The 27,164-nt window shown below is 39.9% G+C and overlaps 2 protein-coding genes and 2 pseudogenes across 2 annotated transcripts; all 4 read left to right on the top strand.

The window, feature by feature from the left end:
- The first annotated feature begins 4,408 nt into the window (after window positions 1-4,408).
- Window positions 4,409-8,649, top strand: LOC122665887 (annotated as a pseudogene).
- Window positions 8,650-14,944: 6,295 nt separating this feature from the next.
- LOC122665886 lies at window positions 14,945-16,354 on the top strand (annotated as a pseudogene).
- A 4,929-nt stretch (window positions 16,355-21,283) lies between these two features.
- On the top strand, window positions 21,284-22,239 carry LOC122665885 (F-box/FBD/LRR-repeat protein At1g13570-like). The gene is made up of 2 exons (XM_043862017.1): window positions 21,284-22,183; window positions 22,225-22,239. The coding sequence occupies exons 1-2, from the start codon at window positions 21,305-21,307 to the stop codon at window positions 22,237-22,239; spliced, it is 894 nt and encodes a 297-aa protein (XP_043717952.1). The 5' UTR covers window positions 21,284-21,304.
- A 31-nt stretch (window positions 22,240-22,270) lies between these two features.
- On the top strand, window positions 22,271-23,034 carry LOC122665151. Its single transcript, XM_043861225.1, has 3 exons — window positions 22,271-22,345; window positions 22,438-22,572; window positions 22,670-23,034. Exons 1-3 carry the CDS (start codon window positions 22,280-22,282, stop codon window positions 22,964-22,966), a joined length of 498 nt encoding a protein of 165 aa, XP_043717160.1. The 5' UTR covers window positions 22,271-22,279; the 3' UTR covers window positions 22,967-23,034.
- Window positions 23,035-27,164: the final 4,130 nt, after the last annotated feature.

Here is a 27,164-nt window from a genome sequence, read left to right as displayed (position 1 = left end):
TGTTAGAGCAAAACACCAACCAAAACACAAGAAGAAACAAAAACAGAGCAAGATGACACAGAGATTAAACGTGATTCACACAGCAGATGATGTGCTACATCCACGGGCGTAGCAGCTGCTTCACTATGTAAATTGGAGAAAGTTACAATGAAGATCTCTCAAGAATACCCAAAACGGCATTGCTACTGTCTCCCAAAAACTCTAAATTGAAAACCCCAAAAATCTCACTCTTTACAACAAAGCGGGTAAAGAACATAAATACTCCTCCATCGGATCCGGGTTGATCCATCGGGTCGGGTTGAACCATACGGCCCAAGCCCTCCGCTATCATCACAGATCTCAGAAAAAGTTCCATTCGGATCGTCACCAAAAATGTCAGAGCGGGTCATTCTTCGAAAGGGTCCAAGAATTCGAGACACATAACAGAAAGGGATTGTGTTAGATTTCGACACAACAAAGGAGAAAATCTCAAGAATGCAGTTGTGGTTTCAGACTTTTATTCCCTTGTTTGGTACTGTGTTTAAGAGTTTGGCTCGCAAAAGAGAGGCAAACAGAGATAGACTATCATATGACTCTTTCCTTCCTTTCTTTATATGTTAATGCAATATTAGGTTCTACCCTCTTCTTTTTTTTTTTTAGTTTTATTTATGGGAGAGGGTCTCACGCTCTCACCCAGAAGTAAAGTAGCATGCCTTCCAATTAGGAGTGAAACATGGCCGGACGGGTTTTTTAAAACCCTAGCCCAATCCTGAGTCCTCATAGCTCAACCCAACCCGGCCCTAGGTCGGGCTGAGATATCTCAGCCCAGGCCCAACCCTGCCAAGCTCAATCCAGACTAGCCCAACCCTGATTAACCTTGATCGGACCAGGTTGGCTATGATTGACCTTGATTTTTTGTAGGGCTTGGTTGGCCCTGATGGACCAGTCTTAAGTGATTGGGTATTGGTTTGTTTTATCCTCAATTTACTATTAGATTTTTTTTTGGGTTAAAAAACTTAGTCCAATCTTAAAATTTTAAATATTTTTGTTCAATAAATAATAAGCATTTTTTTGGGTAAACCAATACATAATTAGATTAAACAAAAATTATAAAATGTAATCAATAAATTGTAAAGTATAACCTAACAACGGGTCGGGCTAGGTTGGACCGGATTGGGCTTAGCCCGAGGCCTCAACCTTGGCCCAGCCCGACCCTGACCCCGAGCCTGACAATTGCAATTCTAATCCACCCTCAGGATTGAAAAATTTTTCAGCCCAAACCCTGTTCAGGCTCAGGGCGGGCTCGAGCTGACATGGTCAAACTGACACCCCTACTTCCAATGCCTACCATATGGCACTTCAGGTGGGATTAAAATTGCGTATGTGGATCCCAAGCTCCTCTACTCGCCTAACATTTATTTAATTTTCATATCCAAAAAAAACATTTATTTAATTTTGTAGTGGTAGTATTAATTATCATTAAATGTTACATTTATTTAATTTTATAGTGTTAGTATTAATTAGCATTAAATGTTAAGGATGGTGCGGAATATGTTTCACCTTGTTATGATAACTTTTGGAGCCAATGGGGAAAGCTGCGGCTTGCAGTTTAGTTTGAGCAGGCCTCGTGGTGGAGGAGTCCATCTTCTATGAACAGTTGGCTGCTGATGTGTGAGGGAACACTAAGTAACAATGTAGATGAACAATTAGCTTTTCAAAAATTCTTGAGGAGCAAATTGGGCTGTTTGGATCACCTCAGCTTGGAACCAGGTTCTTTTGAATATGAGGTCGTTTCTCGCTCTCCAAAGGTACCAACATATAAAATAGCTGAGGCCAAGGGCATGTTGGCTAACAAGTTTCCCGTGTGGCATCCACAAATGGAAGTTTGGGGTCCTTCATAGAAAGAATGTAAATGGACAAACGAAAATTTGAATCCGATTCGCATTTGTATTCATTTAAGGACATTCGTATTTGTTTAGAGATACCCAGAAAAAAAATATGAATGTTTCGAATCCTGCCCCAAAATAAATTTCGAATACTTCATAATAAAAAATTATGTAAAAAATGATGCTGAGGGTTTTTAAAAATTCAATAGGTTCTAGAATATGAAGAAAAGAGAATCATGATCTAAAAGATATGAATTGAAAGTGACTTGTATCTGCTAGAGGGAGGAAGGTCCAGGGGGTTACACAAGGCAGAGATGTAAACGGATGGTCCAATTGGCTTTTCTTGTTAGGTTCTGGAATTATTAGTAACCTTTCAAAAAGTATAATTCATGTTCCTATGTTGAAGTTTTATGGTTGTAGTTTGATGTATTTGAGTGGTATTTTTTCGTATGGAGGTTTCAGCTAATCTACTAATAGGTAGGTAGTTTTATTTCTATAAATTTGTTTAGTGATGACATTAAAATCAATTAAGAGTGTCAGTCGGTGTGGTTCTGGTTATTCGGTTTGGTTGCGGTGTGGTTTACATTTTGATAAGGTGAAATCAAAACCGGACTGGATAGGAATTAGCTGAAATCAGAATCGTTTTGCATACGGTCCGATTTTACCGGTGTCCATTCGGTTTTTGTTATCCAATTCACAACCAGTTTACATGCGTTTTGTGTAGTGTCAGTTTTAAGAAATAGTAATAAAACACCCTTAGTTTTCAATGCCTTTATATTCCCGTGTTTCCCCATTCTCTCCCGGTCTCCCTCACTCATCATATTTCTCATGCCTATATGATAAAATTTAAAATTCCCATCTGTAACTTTCCTTTTATTCATTTTCTATTCTTTGTTTTTTCATTTTTTTTCTTCTTCAGTCTCACACGATAAACAAACTATTTCTTTTATTTAACATCATCTATCATTTTCAAATCTTTTTTTTTTTTTTTTTTTTGGTATAACATCATTTTAAATTTATACTTGAACAAATATAATATATAGTTAACCCATGACATCTTACTTATTTTATGTTTCAAGTATGATACAATAATTATGTTCATAAAATTAATTAATCCAATTGATGTATGGACTAGTATTCGAGTAAGAGGTACCGGGATCTATTTGATTTTTTAGTTTCTTATTCAATTTAAAATTGCGGTTTTGAGGTGCAAATAAAACTTAACTGGGAAGAGAACCTATAAAATCAAAACCGGATCATTTTCTTTGGTGCGGTTTGGTTTGATCGTAAACGGTTGGTTCCGGTTCTAATTTGACACCCTTAAAAACTATATATGGGCTAAGTTTATTTCATCCTCATTAATTCTTAGACATCTTCTTAAGAAGCTTACATGTAATCTTAGGGACTTTGAAGAAGTAAAACCGTGAAATTTATCTTGGTAACGATAGAACCATTGAAGTTTTTTTCCTTTTTTTATGGGGCCAAGAACCATATAGGAAACCTGTACCATCCTATGCCCTTAATGATTGAAACCAAGACCTAGGTTTATAGGGGACCATACTGGAATGGGCACCTTTGGTACCAATATAGGTATGTCCGTCCTAAATACCGAAAATTGTCCCAATTGTCACCCTTAATTTGAAGAAAGAAAGCCAACCCCACTGCTAAGTGTCGACATCTCCACCTAACATTGCCGCACCCTACACTTTTAGGAATTGGAGAGGATTATTTTTCAGAGCTCCACTGTGGAGTTCCTTCTCCCTTTACATCGTCAGTGACATAATCAATCCCCATAATCGAAACCAAGACCTAGGTTTAAAGGGGACCATATTGGAATGGGCACCTTTGGTACTAATACAGGTACGCCCATCCTAAATACCGGAAACTGTCCCAATTGTCACCCTTAATTCGAAGAAAGAAAGCCAACCCCGCTGCCAGGTGTCGACATCTTCACCTAACATTGCTACACCCTACACTTTTAGGAATTGGAGAGGATTATTTTCCGGAGCTCCACTGTGGAGTTCCTTCTCCCTTTACATCGCCAGTGACGTAATCAATCCCCATAATCGAAACCAAGACCTAGGTTTAAAGGGGACCATACTGGAATGGGCACCTTTGGTACCAATACAGGTACGCCAGTCCTAAATACCGGAAACTGTCCCAATTGTCACCCTTAATTCCAAGAAAGAAAGCCAACCCCGCTGCCAGGTGTCGACATCTCCACCTAACATTGCCGCACCCTGCACTTTTAGGAATTGGAGAGGATTATTTTCCGGAGCTCCACTATGGAGTTCCTTCTCCCTTTACTCGTCAGTGAAACGTAATCAACCCCCACATCGGACAAATTTCTTTCATTGAATGTTATTTACTCAAAACAAAAAAAAAAAAATCCTTTCATCAAGTGTCGTCACCGTAGCTTAGCAGTAAAACTAACACAGCCTTTGCATTTCAATATAAAGATATGACCTTTAGAGAAGAAGGAGAGAAGGGGAGGGAGCGTTCAGAAGTTAGTGAAAGAAAGAATCCACGTTGAAGAGCATAAAATGGGTGACAAAGACAAACCGATCGTGCAAAGCAAGAGTTCCAATGAGAAGAAGAAGAAGCAGAAGAAGAAGTCTTCCTCCATCAGCACTATTTTCATGCATGCAGACCGTATAGACGTGTTGCTGATGTTTCTGGGATTTCTGGGCGCCATTGGCGATGGATTCATTACCCCGACCAAGCTTTTCATTATTTGTATCATCATGAACAATCTTGGTACTGCCCCCACCACCGATTCCAATGTCTTCCTTCACAATATCAACCAGGTAGCCTGAAGCCCTGAACAGGTCAAAAGAAATTTAACTCAAGTTCCCTGTTTTTGCTTCATTTACCATTAACAATTCTTCAATTCACAGCTAGCTGTTCTTATAATTGACCTTAATTTTGTTTTCTGGATCACAGAGTTCAGTTAGCTTACTCTACATTGCTTGTGGGTCTTTCTTCGTCTGCTTCTTCCGTAAGTATATTTGTCTTCTAGAGAATCTGTATCGGATAAAAATTTGAACTTGGTTTTAATTCTATTAATATAATTGGGGGATTTGCAGAAGGTTATTACTGGACAAGAACAAGGGAAAGACAAGCGACGAGGATGAGAGCTACATATCTAAAAGCACTGCTAAGACAAGAAGTGGGTTACTTTGATCTACAACTCTCAAGTACTGCCGAAGTGATTTCAAGTGTCTCCAATGATAGTCTTGTAATCCAAGACGCTATTAGTGAAAAGGTAAAAATCATAGAACCGATCCGAATTGGCATATTACAAATCAGAGGATATGAGATTCTGATCTGATTATTGTTTGATTTCTATAACATAACAGGTGCCAAACTTCTTGATGAATGTAGCAATGTTCTTAGGGTGCTATGTGGTTGCATTTCTGCTACTGTGGAGGTTGGCCCTTGTGGCAGTCCCATTCATCGTACTTCTAGTCATCCCAGGAATGATCTACGGAAGGACACTAATGGGCTTAGCGAGGAAGAGCAGACAAGAGTACAACAAGGCGATAGGAATGGGCTTAGCGAGGAAGAGCAGACAAGAGTACAACAAGGCTGCTACTATCACTGAGCAGGTGATCTCGTCTATCAGGACAGTTTACTCGTTTGTCGGAGAAAGAAAAACCATGGAGGAGTTCTCTGCAGCGCTTAAGGGCTCCGTTAAGTTAGGCTTGAAACAGGGCTTGGCCAAGGGTTTGGCTATTGGTAGCAATGGCGTCTCCTTCGCTATTGGGGCTTTTGTTTCTTGGTATGGCAACTTATTAGTCATGTATCATGGTGGGAAAGGAGGAACTATCTTCAGTATTGGATCTTTAATTTGTATTGGTGGCCGGTAATAGTTCTCTCATTCTCTCTCTCAATTTCTTAAATTTCAATTTTTTTAGTTTGGTTGAAGACTATTTTGCATGTCATGCATAATTTGTTAATTTCTGTTTTGGTTTCTTGAGCAGGGCTCTAGGCGCTGCTCTATCAAACCTAAAGTACTTCTCTGAAGCTTCTTCAGCTGGAGAGCATATAATGGAAGTCATAAGGAGGGTATCGAAAATTGATTCAGAAGATATTGAAGGCGAAATTCTTGAGAGCATTTCAGGAGATATTGAATTCCAGAAAGTCCAATTCGCTTACCCGTCGAGACCTGATAACATAATCTTCCCCAATTTCAGCTTGAAAGTACCAGCAGGAAAAACGGTTGCCTTAGTGGGAGGAAGTGGATCAGGAAAATCAACAGTTATTGCTTTATTGGAGAGATTTTATGACCCACTTAATGGAGAGATTCTACTTGACGGAGTGTCCATTCAAAAGCTTCAGCTTAAATGGCTGAGGTCCCAGATGGGTTTAGTTAGCCAAGAGCTAGCTCTGTTCGCAACATCCATTAAAGAGAACATACTCTTCGGCAAAGAAGATGCCACAATGGAAGAGATTGCTGCAGCTGTCGAGATTGCTACTAATGCTCATAATTTCATATCTCAATTACCTCAAGGATACGATACCCAGGTTGGTGAGAGGGGGTTGCAGATTTCTGGAGGACAAAAACAGAGGATAGCCATCGTGAGAGCAATAATCAAAGCCCCTTGAATCCGTCTCTTAGATGAGGCAACAAGTGCCTTGGATTCGGAATCAGAACGGGTCGTCCAAGAAGCACTAGACAAGGCAGCCATGGGGAGAACCACAATCGTGATCGCCCACCGACTCTCCACAATCCACAATGCTGACATGATCGTTGTGGTGCAAAACGGACAGGTGATGGAAACTGGGTCACACAACGAGTTGATCCAGTACAAGAACAGGTTGTATTCTTCACTTGTCCAACTCCAACAGATAGAGAAGAAGACCAAAGACACCACCACCAGCACTATAGCTTCGTCGTCATCCAATCTTGTCGGTAGGTCGAGCTCTGCAAGGTTAGTAGAAAACAAAGACGATAGCAGCGGAGCTATGTGGTCAACGGAGGAGAAAAGCTTGTCTGTGCCATTGTTTCAGAGGTTGATGCTCTTAAATCTTCCGGAATGGAAGCAAGCAAGCATAGGATGTGTGAGCGCGATGCTTTCAGGGACGGTGCAGCCGACGTACGCATTTGTGATGGGGAGTATGATATCGGTGTACTTCTTGATAGACCACAAAGAGATAAAGTTGGAGACCACGAAGTACTCGTTGTCCTTGGCTTCACTGGCGGTGTTTACACTGGTAATCAACATAATCCTACATTACAACTTTGCCGCCATGGGTGAGTATTTGACAAAGAGAGTGAGGGAGAGAATGTTAACAAATATACTCACTTTCGAGGTCGGCTGGTTCGATCAAGATGAGAACTCTAGTGGAGCTGTTTATTCCAGGCTCGCCGAGGGTGCCAATACGGTGAGATCACTGGTAGGGGATCGAATGGCTCTCCTGGTGGAAACCTTCTTGGCCGTAACTATGGCTTGCACCATAAGCCTGGTTATCGCATGGAGGCTTGCAATCGTGATGATCGTGGTCCAACCCTTGATCATCGTTTGCTTCTACACCCGACGGGTTCTACTCAAGAGTATGTCCAAGAAGGCCATCAAAGCACAGGAAGAGAGTAGCAAGCTCGCCGCCAAAGCCGTCTCCAATCTGCGCACCGTTATGGCCTTCTCCTCTCAAGCACGGATACTAAGCATACTTGTTCGGGCCCCAAGAAATCCCACGAAGAGAGAACATTCGCCAATCCTGGTTCGCCGGCGTCGGATTGGCCCTCTCCCAGTCGCTAATTACCTGCACTTGGTCCCTTGACTTTTGGTATGGCGGAAGACTCATCTCCCATGGCTACATCACCTCCAAGGCGTTCATCCAGATCTTCATGATCTTGCTCAGCACTGGTCATGTCATCGCCGACGTCGGAGCCATGACCACTGATCTAGCCAAAGGTGCTAATGCTATCACCTCGGTTTTCTCGGTGTTGGACCGGGTCACCCGCATTGAACCTGACAACCACAACGCTTATAAGCCCCAGAAGTTGATCGGTCTCATTGAAATTCAAGATGTTGACTTCGCTTACCCAGCGAGAGCTGATGTCATCATCGTAAGAGGCTTATCTCTCAACATCGAAGCAAGGAAATCATTGGCTCTAGTGGGTCAGAGCGGATAAGGGAAGTCAACCATCATTGGCCTGATCGAGAGATTCTATGACCCACTAAAAGGAACGGTGAGGATTGACGGAAGAGACATAAAGTCATACCATCTGAGATCCTTTAGGAAGTATATCGAGTTGGTAAGCCAAGAACCAACACTGTTCACTGGGACGATCAGGGAGAATATAGAGTACGGCGGAGCTGCTGGAGGCGATTCTGAGAAGTTGGTGGATGAAGCGGAGATCATAGAAGCGGCAAAGGCGGCGAATGCTCACGATTTCATAGCGTCATTGAAGGATGCATATGAGACGCAGTGCGGGGATAAAGGAATGCAGTTGTCGGGTGGACAGAAGCAGAGGATAGCGATAGCAAGGGCACTACTGAAGAACCCGACGGTGTTGTTGTTGGACGAGGCAACAAGCACATTGGACAACCAATCGGAGGTGGTGGTCCAAGAGGCGTTAGAGAAGCTGATGGTTGGGAGGACAATCATGATGGTGGCTCATCGCCTCAGCACTATCAAGAACTGCGATCTCATTGCGGTGTTGGAGAAGGGAAAGGTGGTGGAGGAAGGGACCCATTCGGCGCTTTTGGCCAAGGGACCCACTGGGGCTTACTATTCCCTCATCAGCCTCCAACGAACGCCCCCAACACTAACTTGAAATATAAGTTGGCAAATTTTCTACATATGATACGTTCGCTGGAATATGAAAATGTTCTTTTTTTTTTAGGGAAAATTACACTGTCACCCCCTGAGGTTTGTACTAAATACAGAATGAACCCCTGTGTTTCTAAATTATATAGCCGCACCCCTTTATTGGACGGTGTTAAATAATACAATGTAAAATACCAACTTTGCCCTATTCTAATATCCTGTTAAATAATACTTTGTGGGAAATACCAATTTTGCCTACTTCTAAGATTATAAACCAAAACCCCCTATTCAATTCAAACCCTCTTTACCCTTGTCTTCTTCCCCAAACTGAAGTTGTCGAAAATGGTTGGACCTGCAACTCCACCGCACAGGTATTCCCTTCACCAATCGTACATTGGGAAGAGAAGCAGCTTTCTCTTGCGTACTTTGTACGAGATGCCCATGGTGAAAGCTCCACCCTGAAATATCTTAATGGAACTTTTCTAATGGATATGAGAGTCTAGTATTCTTCCCATCCTCATAAAGAGCATACCCAAATACTTGCTGAGCATCAATCTCCTCCATGCAATCCTCAAGGCCCAACTCAATCAATTTCGGGTACCCCCTGGCTGTAATAGTTCGCCAACAATTCTGTCAGGCTTTGCCAAGTCTCTTTCAGTCACCTCGTCGAGTGTGTGAGCGAGAGCGGCACTAGCAACGCCGGCGCCAATGATAATCACGTCGGCATCCTCTCTGTTGTCCCACCTGCATTCTCCATTTGAGGTGTTCTTGACACTTTCATCCTGGATCACGGTCGAAGCTCTGTCCGTCCCCCTCCTCTTCCTCCCTTGGGAGCTGCAGAGCAGATAAAACCCTAGAAGAACAGCAAAGATTACTCCGTATAATATACTCGGCGGCCATTCTTCGAAGAGATGGAAGACACAAAAGACGGGACTCCTTATCTATCAATTCTGCTCTTCCCTTCTCTGTTCTTCCTCTCTCTCATGTTTTCTAAACAATTTTTAGTAAAAGAGTAAAGGTGGAGAGAGACACGGAGACACGCACTTTGCTGAGAAATCTTCCACCCACAGAGAAATGAGAAGTTTGCAAATTTGAACTGAGAAGTGAGAACAGTTACGAATCTACCTCTTTTGTGAGTTCTTTTGCAAGATCCTTAATCAGATAAACCACAAATCGACTAGTTCCTAACTATTCTTTTTTTTTTTTTTTTGGTTGAAAGAAGATTCATTGAAAACCAGAGTCAGTACAAGCAGTGGCCTCTTTCTCACAGAGATTTAGAAGCCACAGAGTGGAAGCGCCAATCCATCGGTGACTCAACCGACAGGGCCGACCGGGCCAAGGAGTCTGCAACCACATTAGACGACCTTGGAATAAAGCAAAAAGACAATCAACAAAAGAGCTTTGAAGTGAAGAATATCAAAGCCCACAAGATCAATTTCATAGTCGAAGCTTCTTGAATTCGGTTGTTGAATCGGGCTTAAGCAATCCGACTCCACCACAATATGAGATAAATGGAGTTTAGCCGCTTGAAGAAGACCCGTTCTAATAGCAAGCGCTTCAGCGTAAAGACTAGAATCACGGGAGGTACCAAGAAAAAGCATGTATAAGAATCCCCGATGATCCCGATGATGACCCCTAAACCTCCTTTACGAAATTTTTAACCCATGCTGCATCACGTTAATTTTAAGGAAAGGCTCATTAGGGGAAGTCCAAGAATGGGAGGAAGGAAAATTTCTCTCTTCAACTTCAATAGAGGCGAGGAGGTTTGCAAACCACCGAAGAGAAATCTTGATGAGCTTTCTCACCATGGAAATAACTTCTGTGGTGACCATTGCTTATTGTTGAAAATCAAATCGTTACGCGCCTTCCAAATGAACCAAAGTAAGAAAGAGGCCAGGGAGAATCGTTCTTGAGCCGACTTTTTATCCTGCTAAAAATAGGATTCCAAGACTGCAACCAATCGCTCATCTTATTGAAAGTAGGCATAGAGGTTAAGTGAGATAAGGATGAGCCAAACCAAACGGCTCTAGCAAAGGGACATGTAAGGAGCATGTGACCAACTGTTTCAAACTTTCCCCACATCCGAAGCAAGCCGATTAATAGGAATTTTCCTGGCCATGAAACCTTCTCCAACCGCAATTCCATCCGCACATCTCCACAAAAAAACTTGATTTTCGGTGGGTTTTAGCATTCCATATTCTTTTCCACAATTGATCTGTCATGGACATATGATTCTTATTAGCAACGATGAAGAGGAGGATTGGTTAGATATCTTAACCTCCTTCCTATTTTTCAGCATGTGATACATGGACTTGACCAGAAAATACCGACTTCGCTCCACCCCAAACCATCTTATCTTCACGGGAAACAAGCTCAAGCTAATTTTTAGGATCGCCCTCTTATCACGTGGCAAAAATAAGCATCTAGAAGATCCACCTTCCATGATCTGTTGGAGCATGAATAAGATCCAAACTCTCTCAACAGGGCAATCATCCGGTTTTGGGAGATAACTTTGAAGTTCTTGGCCGAGGGTATCCAATTATCCTCCCATATTGAAATTTTATCACCCTTCCCCACCAACCATAACAGACGAATGGATAAAGCATCCCTACCTTCAAGGAGACTCCGCCAACCCCACGAAGGTTGATGCCCGTTTAGCATTTAAAAAATCTCCACTAGGAAAGTAAATATTCTTCATCATCACTGCCCAAAGAGAATCCGGTTTTGAAATCATGCGCCAAGCATTTTTAGCAAGTAAATCTTGGTTGTGAAGATACGGATCTCTAAATCCCAAACCTCCGTTGCTTTGAATTACACATTCTATTCCAAGAAACCCACTTTAGCTTATGTTTCTCGAATTGTCATCCCAAAAAATTTTGCGAGAGGCCCTTTTAATCTCCTCCGGAGAAGATTTTGGAAGCTTAAAATTTGCACTGCATAATTTGTCATTGGGAGGGCTGATTTCAATAAGACCTCTTTACTGCTGCGATAGGAGAGACTTCTTCCACCCTTGCAATTTGGAGATAGTTCGTCCTTAATATCTTCAAAGAGCAATTTTTGGAAATGCCGAAATCGTGGGAAGACCAAGATATCTAGCCGGACCATCTCCGTAAGGAATCTTAAGCACTCTAGAGAACCATCTTCTAAATTTTGCATGAGTATTTTTGTTGAAGGTAATGCAGGACTTCTTAAGATTGATCTCTTGACCGGAAGCTTGACAGTAAAGATCCGGACATTTCTTCACTTCAATTACCTCTTTAATATGAGCTTTACCAAAGAGAAGACAATCGTCGACAAAGAGAAGATGGGAGAAGACACTGCCTCGATTTCTAATTTTAATACCATGAATCTCTCCTTTTGAAATTGCCGCATTAAGGATGGAAGATAAAGCTTGAGCACAAATAATAAAAATAGTGGAGATAGGGGATCTCCTGTCTAATTCCCCTTGTAGGGATGATATCCCCACATTCCGATCCATTAATCAAAAGAGTATATGAAACCGACTTGAGGGAGTTGGAGTTGAAGATGAAGGACTAAAACCCGTCGACCCAAAATTCTGTACAGGGGAGCTGACAAAAATCAAACATTCTTACAGGGAAAAGAATGTCTCCCTTTTTCGATTTAATTCAAGAGATAAAGAAAGTAATATAATAAATATCATTTATAATTTTTATAGTTTTCCGATGTGGGACTAAAGCATTTTTTCCAAAATAACAAATTATTTATTTAATCTCTCATTTATTACAATCTATTTAACAAAGGTTTGCGCTCTCTCTCTCTCTCTCTCTCTCTCTCTCTCTCTCTCTCATTAGATTATTTGAGTTAAATAATTTTGCATTTGGAGATTGGGAGTAGTTAAGGTAATTGTTGATTGTTAAGAACTGTAATGCATGGGTTGAGTCATACTATAGGTAGGGATGTAAACGGATATTCGAAAATTCGTATTCGATCCGCGTTTGTATTCGTTTAGGAGAATCCGAATCTGTCTAAAACTAATCGGATATGAATATGATAATCCTCCTATCCGACCGATTATTATCCGATTCGTTTAGCAATCTAACGGTAATAAAATATCTGAAATATACCTCTGTGTTCGTCTATCCTTTTAAGTTACCTTATCTGATTTTGTTATCTTATTTTTATAAATTTATAAGTTAAGATAATGTGATTCTTTTTCTAGATTTGCTATTGGTTTATATATATTGTTTTATGCAATGTGATACATGGAATCACATAAATACAAGATAAAATTAAAAGTAAAAAACGTAAGAAAATCAAAGACTAAGAAGAGTAGAAGAAAGTGTAGTTGTTGAACTCTCAAGTCTCAACCCTAACCCTCATCATAAAAACGGTAAAGATGTCAACGGATAGTCGAAAATTCATATTTGATCCGTGTTCATGTCCATTTAGGAGAATCTGTATTAAAAAAATCACTATCTGAAAATTATTTGAATCCATCCGAAAACCGATAGGATTTTATCCGAATTTGTCCGAATATAATTGGATACGAATATGATAATGCCACTATCCGACCGAATTCGATCCGTTTACATCCCTAACTATAGGTACAAAAGAAACTCGTGGGAAGGTTCTTCCTATACAATCCTCAATTGCTCGTGGGCCTCACAAATGGAGAAGAGGGCAAAGGGCTTTGGGAATCGCCACCTAACTAAGGGTCTAGGACCCATACGTGTCTCCCCCAAACTCCAATGGATAAGGCTTTGATCTGCCCAAATCTTTTGATAGATTTAAGGTTATGGGATAAGAAGGTGTTAGATACTCAGTCCACTCAGTCATGGTCCAATCTCCTTCTATTAGACCATTCCTAAGCGTACTAGTCCTACTAACTAATCCTATATACTAGCATGCATAGTAAAGTAATCAATCCAACCATAATCTAGGTTACTACATTGGAAAGCAGGTAACATTAAGCAAACATGTGAAGGTACATGAAATGAAACTACGGAAATAAATGCACATTCCTCATCAACATTCCAAGTGTCAGAAGTACCTTGATCGGAAGTCCATAGGGAAAGATTCCATTTTGGGTCCCCTATTTAGCCAGACGAAATCCATTGGAATTTGGACATTATGTCAGGTACCTTATAGGTAATGTTAACTCTATAAATAATATTTCTAATCCTTTGACAAAGGATTTCTCACCTATTGTATTTGTGAAACATGTTAAGAACATGAACATTAAGTTTATTGGAGATTGGCTTTGATGTACATCCTTGATTGTTTAAATTAAAGTGTTTAATTTATTTTAATTGATATGATCATATATTGAGCTCAGTTTGTCCATAGGTTTGTTTATCTAAAATTGTTCCCATGTGGTGATACTGTTAGTTTATAAAGAAAATGAAATGCTCTTAAGTCATTCATGATTAGTTTATGGACTTGAGTGGTCCTTATCGTTTTTGTGTACCAAAGGTTGATGTCTCTCTGACAATATATCGGTATGCTAAACTCATAGTATTTGGTTGTAATCGAAAGAGATGCCCAATAAGGAATCCATTGCCCATTCTCTTAAGATAAAATCAAAGAGAGAGACAGTCTGTAACAGATTGGACTCAAACCTGAATCCAATGTCATTTTCTTGTGGTTTGAAATGTGTTTCCCTTTTTATGGTAATGTATATAAAACTGTTATCTATTTTCTTGAGCTTTTTAAAAAAAAATGTCTTTGTTCAATCAAGGTTATGGAGTCTCTGACATGACATTTCGGTTCATTGGGGATTTGATAGTATTTTATACATACTCGATGGTGAACCATGCGATATTGCTCAGTTGGGGACGGGTGCTTGTTTTTACTAGTTTCTTTGGGTATTGATTGTTTCATCTACTTGTCAGCGTATGTGTTGGTTAACCTTGTATTTGGAATACAGTTCAGTTAAGATGCGTGACATGCTTGATGGAATCCCAATGGTATCCTATCCCTTTTCTTCAAGTCCAACTAGTCATATGTACAATGTTTGGATCACGAATTCTTCTGCAACACCCCCTCTCCCATGAACTTTCGCATTCCGTTGATCCCATTGAAGAAGATGATTCAAAATTGACTTATGTCAAGATTGCAAAGATGATTGAGAGAGAGAGAGAGAGAGAGAGAGAGAGAAAGAGTACCAGCTAAGGGAAGGGAAAAGGAAAATAAAAAATTAAGTTTAAAGTTTCATTATGGGTTTTGCTATTCAAAAGATTTGATACTTCTGATTCATGAATTTGTGTGTAGGGGAAGTTTAGGGAACTTGATTTGCAGGTCAAATTTTCAGTCAAGAGTGGAGTTTCAGGTTGATGATTGCCATGGTGGCTGCACGGGTGGAGAAGGGAAGAGAGATGCAGAGGGCGGAGGTTGAGGAGGTCAGAGGTGGGGTTATGGGTGGTGGTGAGTGGAGGTGGGCTGATGATATTCCACCATCAAATCTCTTCCTCTCCTTGTTCACCTACCAGGAAAAAATTGATTTTAAAGAAACCGTTAAAAAGTTAAAAACTTCACAAGTTATACGGGACTGGAATGAAGCTGAAGGGGTTAGCATGCAAATAAAAATAAGCTTTGCCGCCATTTCAAAAAAAATTCTCTTGAAAATCTTAGGAGTGAATGTGCTTACGCAGGAGAAATTTGATCACAATAGATAGGAAAGATTCAGAGCACCGTGATGGAAAACCGTGGTTTCGAGTCTTGAGGGTAATGGACTTTTAATCTCTCTGCTGAAAAACCAAAAACCTACAGAAAATGCATCATGCACATACAATTTTTGCATGGTAGAGGATAATGAATATGAAATGCTGATCTGATTGTTTGATCTATAACATAATAGGTGCCAAACTTCTTGATGAACATGACAATGTTCGTAGGGAGCTAATTGGTAGTCATCCTGCCAATATCTAGGCTAGCCCTCGTTTCATCCCCATTCATCATATTTCTAGTCATTCTGGGATTGATCTACGGGAGAATATTGGACTTAGCGAGGAAGACTAGAGAAGAGTACAACAAGGCTGCCTCTATCGCTGAGCAGGTGATCTCGTCTATCAGGACGGTTTACTAGTTTGTAAGAGAAAGAAAGAGTATGGAGAGGTTTTCTGCAGCGCTCCAAGGGTCCATTAAATTAGGCCTAAAGAGGGCTTGGCCAAGGATTTGGCTATTGGTAGCAATGTGTTGTCTTCGATATATGGCTTTCATTTCTTGGTAAGGTAGCAGATTAGTCGTGTATCATGGTGGAAAAAGAGGAATTATCTTTAGCGTTGGATCTTCCATTTTTGATGTGGACGATAATAGTTCTCTCATACTCTCGCAATTTGTTGAAGTTGATTTTTTTTTTTGCTTGGTTAAAGATTGACTTGAAGGTAGTCCATAATTTGCTAATTTCTGTTTTTGTTTCTTGAATAGAGCTCTAAGCTTTGCTCTATCGAAACTAATGTACTTCTTTGTAGCATCTTCAGTCGGGGAACACATAATTGAAGTCATAAAAAGGGTATCTACAATTGATTCTGAAGATAGAGGGTAAAATTCTTGGGCACATTTCTGGAGATATTGAATTCCAGAATGTTCAATTTGCTTACCCATCGAGACCAGACAACTTAATGTTCCCCAACTTCAACCTGAAAGTATCAGCAGGAAAATCTGTTGTTTTAGTTCGAGGAAGCGGATCTGAAAAGTCGACTGTGATTGTTTTATTAGAGAGGTTCTATGATCCACTCAACGGAGAGATTTGAATATCTCTGTTAGAGTAGATTATTTGGTGGTGTTTACGCTGGTAATTAACATAATACAACACTATTATGACCTGGTAAGTAACATGGCCTCTGCAGCTCATTTTAAATTCAGAGATACATTCAACAACATATCTCTTCTCATATAGAAACAGAGAGGATCATCAGCCGTTGAACCGCGATCATCACTAATGCGAACTTCCAAGCCACGATTAGGCCCATCACCATTGCAACTATGACTGCCGATGTGCTCTGCACCAGTAGGAATACCCTGCCTACAATTAGGGACTTCACCATGGACGCCTCGTTGCTCAATCTGGAGCACGGGGCTCCACTCGAGTTTTGCTCTTCATTGAACCATGCCCTCTTTGAATGTCAAGATATTCTCGGGCATTCTGAATCGGATCCTCTTGGTTAGGTGCTCACCAATGTAAGCGAAATTTTAGTGTTGGGGGAAGGTCTGGGTTTTTTTTTTTCCTGATAAAATGTTGGTAGAGGTTGACGATGATGGAGATGAGGGAATGTGAAGAGAAGATGAAGGCGTAGGTGCTGATGTGAACCCGCATCTGATCAGAGGAAGAAAGCCAAGATCATGCCAACGGGTTGGACTGAGTCGATGACTCAAGCAGCTCCACCAGAGCTGAAATCTTAGATTTCTTTGCAGACTCTGTACATTCACCAAAAAATAAAAGGTGCCTCTATTGATGCCTTCAGAAATGTTTATTTAATCCATTTCAACTCAAGATCCACTTGCCTACCGGGAAAAAAAAAAAAGCCTCGAGATCCACTCTCATTGTTCATAAAAATTGAGTATATTTTTAAATTTTGAGATCGGACAAGTAAAGGTAAATAGATACCCCTGTAATGCTTGCTTCAGATCTGTTTTGATCATGGAAACCGTCTTGTAAGCTCCTGAACTGCCTCGTGTCCCCTGGCCTTCAGTAAATAAACCAGAACCTTGTTCTGCAGCTTTAATGATGAGGATGGGTCTTGAACCCACAAAGAAACTCTCCCAATCCGGAGCTCTTGGTCCTTAAATGAGTGGCTGGGTCTGCTCTGCTAGTTTGAATCATCTTAACGCTAATGGATGTTCCACGCAGCAACCCGTGTTGGTGGTGCACTAGCCTAGCAGCCATGAATCCAGTAACAGCCTTGTCTGGTAAGCGCTGGTGGTAAGGAAGTTGTAGCTTTGCCTTTGGAGTCTTGGGGGCATGGGTGGCACCGATCTGGCTCCTGTCCTGCAGAGGCGGGAGCTGGAGCTGGAGCGTCCAGGCCATAGAAACCACCCAAAAACAGGGGGTGGGGTGGTCATTTCACATGTGGCGCTCAGGGGAGACCACCTATGAAATGATCATCCAACCCCTGTTTTTGCTGTGGTGTAGCTGGGCTGGACGCTCCAGCTCCCGCCACTGCAGGACAAAAGCCAAATCGGGGTCGCACGGTGGTGGGGTGGGCTGGGGGTGGTTGAGTGATCGTAAATTCGTAAGCCTCATTCCAGTAGTTGGAAAGGAAATCTTGACAAGTCAAAATGGGGTTGATTTCCTCATTGATGCCACCATTATGGAACTGGGAAAGGCCCATCAACTCATAAAGTCAAAGCAGCTACTGTGTTTCACAGAACCAGAGTTATGCTGGGAATGAAGAAGATCAGTAACCCACGGATTTTGTGTGGGTTCTAATGAGTTGGAGACCCACACTCCGTCGGACCTTACTCTCTTTCAACCGTGGGCGGGAGCTGGAGGATCCAGCCCATAAAAAACAAGGGGGTTTGGTCATTTCATAGGGAGGCACTTGTGAAATGACCCAAACACCCCTGTTTTTGCTGGGCTGATCCTCCTGCTCCCACCATGGCTAGAGGAGAGCTGAATACCAATTTGTCATAGTGGTGAGTCTGGAGACCCACGACGCTATCACGAATTCACACTAGAACATGAGACATCTCAGTTTTAACAGTTAGGATATGAAGATAGAAAATCTACAGTTGAAAACGATTCAAGTGGGAATAAGGTTGCAATACCGCGACTTTTTATCCTATTAAATATAGGGATTTAAATGGATAGCCAAAAACCTGTGTCAGTTCCGTGTTCAAATCCATTTAGGGGTTTAGGGGTTTTCGAATCCAGAAGTTTAGTTTTCGAAAATTATCTGAATCTGTCCAAAAGATAATTAGATTTGGGTAGAATAATATCCGAATAATTTACTATCTAATTGTATAATGCGATTAGTTTAATATTTTGGTAAAAACATTTGATATATTATTGTATTACCCTTATTATAAACACATTTATAAGGATATTTTGGTAATTGAAGTTAGAAATCGATAATCAGAGTCGAAAATCTGTAATCAATGTAGGTCAAATTTGTGTACTAATCGGATAGTTTATTGGATTGGAAAATATCCAATAAACTCCCCAATTCAGACATTATATGAGTTTTTAACATTCCATCGGATATCGGATTGGGTACGGATATATCATTCAGTAAACGGATTCGGATTCGGATAGTAAATCCGAGTTGAATCCGATCCATATACACCCTAATTAAATATTCAAATGGAGATATATCCGTAGCAACATAAATTGCTTCTTAATAAATAAAAAAAAAAGAGAAAAAGAACGTTACCTAGTCATGTGCGGCTCCTACACCTAGACATAGGGTCGCGTGAAATGACTACCACACCTCCATGGAAAGACGTCAATCCTTGAGGACACAATGGTTATTTTGCAAGGCCTTATGTCTAGGCACAGAAGCCATGCATCGCACGAGACTAGGTAGTGTTCTCTTTCCCATAGGTAGCGTTCTCTTTCCCGTAAACCCTTCCCCCAAAACAAGTCCCTTTTATATAGGTTTTGTGCCAAGCTTTTCATCAACAATGGTGAGAAGAGGATCTCTTCAATCACCAATATCTAATCCTCTAATTCGATCAAGAAAGAGTAGTTTGGACCTTCATCAACAAGGGTGAGAGTTAATGGATAAAAATCATCTTCAATTCTTTAATCTGGCAGTGCTTGGCATTACCACCATCATTGCACGACATGTGGCACAAAAAGATCTGATGGTGGAGATTGCTTTGCACCAAAATTGAATCGACAAACACCCTTGTACTACCATTAGGAAGGACCAAACATAAATCAGATTCATATTAAAAAGGAAAAAGAAAAATTTTCATATGACACCAAATACCTTTCTTCTCTCAAATTCTCTCTTCTCTCACATGATCCCTTGAAACTACGGATGTAAATGGATAATCGAAAATTTGTTTTCGATCCGTGTTTGAATTTGTTTAGGGGTTTTCGAATCCGTCCGAAAAATAATCAGATTCGAATATTTCCATTTTAGACCAGATAATATTCAATTAATTTATTAGCCGATTGTAAAATGTGATTGGTTTAATATTTTTGTAAAAATGTATGATATAGGTCAAATTCGTTTACCAATCAGAGAGTTTATAATATCCGGATATCCGACAAACTCCTGAATTCAAATATAATATTAGTTTAAAAAAATTACTTGGACACCCCCTGTATTATGGCCATTTTGCTTACGATTACCAACGTTTCAAACAATTACTTAACACCCCCTAAAACCTGATGGTGTTAGTGTGCTGTTAGTATTTAATTGAAAATGTCCATTTTACCCTTATCACCTATGCAATAGACAACAGTGAAATTTACAGATTTACCCCCTTCTCCTCCTTCTTCCTCCTGCAACCCCACCACCCCTACCCCAACTGATTTCAAACCCTAATTGATTTCAGGAAATTTTTTTTTTCTTAAACAAATTTCAAATCAAAATAACCCAAAACCCTTAATCGATTTTCAGATTCAAAAATCGATTAAGGGAAGGAAATATTAACAAGATTGAGTAGAGGGATGGAGGAGAGGAGGAGAGAAGGAGAGAGTACCTGAAGAAGGGTTTCAGAATCGCAGAAGGAGATATCCAGTTAAGCAACAAAAGCATATCAAACCCAAAAACTTCATTCAAAAAGAGTTTGGAGAAGAACTGGATGCAGAGACATGAAATCTAAACTTGATTTTTAACTCTAAAACTGAAATTTTGTTGTTAATGAATTTAAAAGAACGCTAAGCAATCGTTTGAGATCGCAGAATCACAAGTTTCTTCATTAATCTTCGTTCTCTCATTGCCTCAAAAGCTAAAGACTACCGCATTTAAACCATGGTTGAAGGGACAAAAGACTCTGTTGAGAGCATGACTGCTGCGCCGAACATTGACCTCGCATGAAAGTTAAAAATCACACCCCCTATTGATGCTCCCTCGTTCACTTTCATTGACCCCACAGTGGTGCACAGACCACTTTTTTGAACAGAAAAACCCTTCTCCTTGAATCGATTCGATTCAATTCAATTTTTCGAATGGCCGATTATGGTTTCAATTTCGATTTTCGACAATTGGTTTGTATTCTATAAATTAAACCCTTTCCACTTTAAGTCGCGGTAAACCTCTTTCCAAAAATCGAAACAAACAACAAACAACACATGGGAACAAGAAAAGTAGAAAATATTCCACTAAGATGGGAAAAGCTTGTTCGGGACGACTCTACAGAGTAGACTGGATAACCCTCTCCCTGTCATCTTTGTCATCTACAGACAGACTACTCAAAATGTTCAGAGAACCACTCTCCCTTTTGCCATTCACAGAGAAACTACTCAAAATGCTCAGAGAACCCTTCTCTATCTTTGTCATCCACAGAGAAACTACTCAAAAACCCATTCTCCTCAAAGAAAATTGGAGGCCATTTCTTAAGGTTACAACTTTCAGCAATCACCGAACATGGCTTCGTTCCGAGCCGAACTTGCATTGTTCGCCACACCTAAACCCTAAATCCACCCCAGGTCCTCATCTCCCCTCTTCGTCTCTTCCCTCCAGGTCTCTCTGTTTCTCCTTCTCTTCATTCTTAGTGGGCAGATTCGATTTCAAAAGCAAACGAAGAAGATGACTTCACAGAAACATCACCACCACACAGAGGTGAAATACATGGTTTCAACAACCTTAGATCGGATCAGTGATCTTCCGTGGAATGCAATGCACAACATTCTTGGTCGGCTGCCCATGGAGGAAGCTGTAAAGACTAGCATCTTATCAAGGAAATGGAGAAACAAATGGCAATGTTTGTTAGATCGGATCAGCGATCTGCCGTGGAATGTGATTGACACAATCCTTGTTTGTCTGCCCATCGAGGAAGCTGTAAAGACTAGCATCTTATCAAAGAAATGGAGAAACAAATGGTGTAGTTTGTCAATACTTCATTTCCAGTATGATCACCGGTATGATCATTTGCTTGGTACATCAGAAGATCGAATAGTGCTTACTAACAATTTAGTTAAAATTGTCGATCATGTTCTCTTACTTCATCAAGGTCAAGTTAGTAGGTTCTTTCTTGAGCTTCCTCAACCTCATAACATTGATCCATGGATAAATTCCTTATCAAAGAAAGGTCTCACTGAATTAATCCTTATTTTAGCATACAAGAGGAATCCTGCCCCTTTGATCGAGTTATGTCCTGGTCTCTTCTTATGCAGCCAACTCAATAAACTGCAACTCATTGGTAGTTGGGTATTTGAACCACCTCTTTCTTTCAGAGGCTTTACTTGTCTCACATTCCTTTGCTTGTACAATGTTATCATCAGCGATGGCGATTTGGACAAGTTGTTCCACAGTTGCCCACTACTTGAAAACTTCCGTTCGATCCAATCTTTTGGTTTCACTGCTCTGCGAGTAGTCTCACCAAGACTCAAAAGCTTTAAATACAGAGAAATGGGTCAGCCAGGAGTCCAAGATAAACGCTTGGTTATAAGCTTTGAAAACAATCCCGTACTGACTGAAGTCCGAATTCTCATACGCGATTTTTCTAGATTTCGCGACCATAAAAGAACAGACAATCAGATCCATAAAAGAACAGAAAATCAGATGGTCCGGGTTCTTGGGCATCTTTCTGGCATTAAAAAGCTTACAATAGATTATGATAGGGCAAAGGTAAGTCACGATAGTCCATTCTTCTGAATTTTTATCTGATGAACCATGTCTGTAACTGACCCAGTTTTTTTTTTTTTTTTTTTCTCGTATAGATTTTGGTTACCGGGGCTCCATACAATTACCTGGAGGATCTGAAACTAGGATTTGACTTTACAGATCGCAGTGAGATGTCTGTGGCTCTTTGTCTGATAGGAAGCTCTCCTAATTTATGGCGACTTGAGATTAAAGTGAGAATACTGTTGAATAACTCATTTCTGCATTCTATTTTCCTACTAAATGTTGAGATTAGATAACCTTATTTCTGAGTTTCATTGATTTCTGTAGGCATATACTAGAGCTTCTCCTGTGGAACCTGTGCTGGAATTCTTAAAAGATCAAGGCCATTTGAATTTCTCCTTCAACAAACTTGAGTTTGTGAAGATGGTTTGCAGAGGAGCTGTGAGATCTGAAGTGGAATTCATCAAATTCGTACTTGCCAATTCACCTGCTCTTAAGGAGATGACTATCCTGCTTAATAACTCAGATGAGGCACAAGTAGCATTACAGAAAGAGTTATTGCAGTTTCAAGGAGCTTCAGCACAAGCAAAAATCATTTTCTTAAAACCTTATCTAGTATGGTGATATTAGGTAGGGTTTTTACTATTAAAGCTGCATATTCACTTGTGATTAGACTATATCTGTCATATTCATAGTTTAATTCAATTCCTACTTGATTAAAAAAAAAACATGATTCTCCATAGAGATTTCCTGCTTTGTTATGTTCACATGAATAGAATGATGCTGACCTATTGTGGAATTTGTTTTATGAAAGAGGTTGGAGGAGTTCTTTGTAGATTGGACACTACGGTTTTGAGAGTAGAAGTATAAGTGGAAGAAGTGCCGTTAGCTGTTTACTGAAAGCAAAAGAAAGTAATATTTTGTATTACCGATTGATTGAAATGAAGGGATTGAAGGACTTAATGGATCAGTATTACTTTGTTATTACTTGTTCCCCCTCCCCCTTAATATTATAGTATAGAACTTTCCAAATCAGTTTGATGCATGTAAACACTGAAGGTGTGAACAACTGCCTGCTCAGTTGATCGGTGGCTTCCCAGCAGAGTGCATTCCACCAGGAGGTCAAAGGATTAATTCTCCTGTTTCACATTTGTGCCATAAGGCACCCCTCCCCCATTTTAGTGGTTAAAATCTCTTGTAGCTATAGTTAAAGTCCCATTGGGCATTTAGGATAGACCGGGAAAAAAAAAACAGAAGGTCAATATCAAGATTTTGATATAACAGCATGTTAGAGGGTAACATTACTTTTTTGGCTGTCATTGTGATTCTTTTTTAAGTGACCTCTTGATTCTCATTATCCTGTCCTGGCTTTAGTAGCATTTTTCTTGGATGAATTGCAAATGTCAGTGGTTCTGAAATTAATCTGTTGGTATTCATTGCATTTAGGTTTATATATATGTGAGGTGGGGACTTAGGCATTGGATGGGATTTTGGGTGAATTGAGGATGACAATGATAGTGCATGAGCTAGTTGTTTTGTTAATGTGAAACTGATTAATTTGCTTTGGTTACATTAGCAGGAAGGGACCTGAAGAGGCTAAATAGATGTCCTTTGTAGTTGGAAAGTTTTCAGAGTATTATGAATGTGGACTAGGAAGCCCATTCCTATTTAGGTTTGTGCCACTTATGTTTTTGGAAGGCTTCAGTTAAAAAAAAATGGGTAGACTTGCCTCTCTTCAAACAAATTTTAACATCGATGAATTTAGGTTGGGGGGGGGGGGGGAACAGCCTCGAATCTTAAAATTATGAAGTAACCTTGGGCGCGTGTTCTCTACACCACCACCCCAAGTTATGCCACATGGTGCATTGGAAAAGGCTTGAATTTTGTAGTCAGGTAGACCCAAAGATCTCTTTCTCACTTGACAAGTTTCAGCCCAAATAAAGTTTGCCAAGTGGCAGAATAAAACATTGAAAAAATTCAAGATGACTGCCCTTGAAAAATTCTAAGTGTGGAGAGAGTGTCCATGAATATACATGGGAGGGTATATAATTGAATAGGAGTCAGAAATTTGATGCGTTGCCAATTTACATCATAGGAACTAGATATCCATATGATTGAAATTGCCATGTCACCTTTGAAATGGAAAATTTTTGGGTGCTGGTGTAGAGAAACTTTTCACTTATTATTATTGATTAATTTGTGGTCTTTTAGATGTAATTAGATTGGAAGAGACAAGCTGACTTGGTCCAATCTCTAAAAGGGCGGATGTTACTGGGCTCCTTGAAGGAGTTTGATTTCCGGCAGAACTAAAGCCAGGCTGTGGTCTTTTGAGGTTGATGCTGTGAAGACAAGTACAAAGTTGAAGAAACTATCATTATTTTGGGCATAGTTGTCACAGTGTCTAGGCAACCCAAGGCGTTGGAGGGGGGGCCTGAACAGAAGGCAACACCAACACGGCAACAACTACGATCTTGGGAATTGAATTTAAAATCCTTTTGTGGGATATTAGTCTGTTGTTTAGGCAGTTAGTAATTTTGATTTTACATAGGAATGGAGTGGCTTATGCAATGACAAAATGATCTAGCAATCAGGTTTGGCTTAGGTCCATTTGAAGAGCTTGTGTGTGCAATTAAGGCAGTCTGCAAGGGTTAGGGTGGGTGTTTAGGCAGGAACCAGAAGTGGGTATGTTAGCCTGTAGGATTTGGATTTTGGGTCCTTGACGTACTGTTTATAGACAGGCCTTCAGGCAGGATAGGCTAGCTGGGCTGAAAATTTGCCACCCATGCAGCCATGCCTTTATTGGGCAACCAACCAAAATAAAATGTGCAAACTACTTCACTTCCATGCAACAAGAGGAAGCCACTGTGAAGACATTTTGGTTTCAAGCGTCTTCAAATAAACATAGTGAAGCAATGATTTACTAGATCAAAGATGAACAAAATTAATTTTTTTTAAAACTTTTCTTTGCACATTGCTTGTGAGATAAATTAGTATTTTAAGAAGTGTTAGTGCCACAATAGTGTTGAAACTTAGAGATCTCAAATCACAAACTGTCCTTATTTTGCCGTCAGGTGTATTTTATTTATATTTTTTTTAGTTTTATAATTTTTGGAATGGCTTACTCTCTCGAGTGTTACATTACTTGACAGATTGGACTACCTAGAACAAACACCAATTTTGAGAAGAAAAAATGGAATCCTATGCAAATACATACCCAATATAATAGATGGTCTCATGAGATTGAGCCTCCTTAATCTAACCTGAACTTATGAGTATGATAGTGATGATGCCTCATATTCGATTGATTACCTGTTTCATGAAATGGATCTTGTGAGAAAATGACTTTTCTAGATCTTGTGTACTCATTACTGATGGGAGCTATGACATTTCATCAGGAAATTCCAGACGATGTGCTATTTTACTATCTACAGGCACAAAACAGGCCTACGCACTAACTGGGAGTCCTAGTTCGTGGGACAGGAGAATGCAGGAGCGGTTTGCTTTCGATATAGCTAAGGAGAAGAAGCTCAAGAAGGCAATGGTGGTTTCAGACTGTCAGGAAGTAGTTCACAAACTAAACTGGGCCATTTATGATGGATGAGATTGGCTTTTATTCCCTTTGCTGTTTTGATACTGTTTAAGAATTTGGATGACTGTAAGTTGATTAAAGTCAGGCAGGAAACAAATATTTTTGGCACACCTGGCAAAAAAAAAATGCAAACAGGGATAAGGTCACAAGACTATGAGGAACTTATGCACTATCACATTACTCTTTCTTTTATGCTTATAGCAATCTCAGGTTCTACCTCTTTTTTTCTTTCTTATTTTTTTTTGAATTTTATTTTTGGATATGGGGCATAGTTAGTAAATCTGCATATTATATGCGAAAAATATATGTACCACCATGTATTTCCTAAGATATGAACAAATATGCGTCTTTTGTATAGATACGTATCGAATACATGTTATGACTTGCCTAGTTGCCTGTGTTATTTATTTAAAAAAATATTGTTTTAATACAACTACAACAAACTCAGTTTTATCCCAACTTATTGGGGTCGGCAGTCGACTAAATGAATCTAAACAAAACAAAGGAGAGAAAACTAAGGTCTAAACAAAAAAGGGGAACAAAGAAATGAGAAAGGCTCAAGTGTTCGCTCATCCATCTTCATTCCAAAGGTTGATGATATTTAAATCATCAGCAATCATCTAGGGAATAGAAAGTGATTGAGAATGAGATGAGAAATGAAAAAATGGAAAATGACAAATTACAGATGAAAGCTGGAAAATAAAAAAGATGAAAGATGAAAGTAAGAGGAAAGAGGCATATATAGCCTAGCACGGCAGGAGAATTTCATCTAAATGAGGTCTGCTACATAGATCCTTACCTTCCAATAGGCTTTATCCGAGGTTATGTTGTTATATTTTAAAATATTGATTTTAGTTGAAGTTTCAAATAGTGCTTTTCCCTCCATTTTTTTATTTAAATTTGTAAAGACACTTTCGTACAAGAGGCTCAAGATAGTCCCACATTGGTTTTGGGAGAGTAATTTGAGTGGCATATATATAGATTGATTTCTTAAGGGTTTGAGCCCCTTTGGGCTAAATGTTTGAATTTAGGATTTTAAAATTTAAAATTTAAGACACTCATACATTATTTATATATGGTATAGGTGCGTATAGACACACCTCCTTATGAAAGGTGCTTATAGGCATACCTCTTTATGAATGGTACTTCAAATCTATATATACCATTAGCATGATGTTTTAGAATTCACTGCTTCGCACTATAGAAACTGTGTTCTATTTCTGCAATTGTCCA

Source organism: Telopea speciosissima, chromosome 6 (assembly GCF_018873765.1).
Source record: "Telopea speciosissima isolate NSW1024214 ecotype Mountain lineage chromosome 6, Tspe_v1, whole genome shotgun sequence".
Taxonomy (NCBI): domain Eukaryota; kingdom Viridiplantae; phylum Streptophyta; class Magnoliopsida; order Proteales; family Proteaceae; genus Telopea; species Telopea speciosissima.
Note: the sequence above shows the minus strand (reverse complement) of the source record. Positions and strands in the feature narration are given on the sequence as shown.

Bases quoted from the DNA above. Each gene is read 5' to 3' on its own strand.
- LOC122665885 (XM_043862017.1), top strand. From the start codon at position 21,305: ATGACTTCACAGAAACATCACCACCACACAGAGGTGAAATACATGGTT.
- LOC122665151 (XM_043861225.1), top strand. From the start codon at position 22,280: ATGGTCCGGGTTCTTGGGCATCTTTCTGGCATTAAAAAGCTTACAATA. The intron at 22,346-22,437 runs GTAAGTCACGAT...TTTCTCGTATAG, and splicing joins TAGATTATGATAGGGCAAAG to ATTTTGGTTACCGGGGCTCC. The intron at 22,573-22,669 runs GTGAGAATACTG...TGATTTCTGTAG, and splicing joins TATGGCGACTTGAGATTAAA to GCATATACTAGAGCTTCTCC.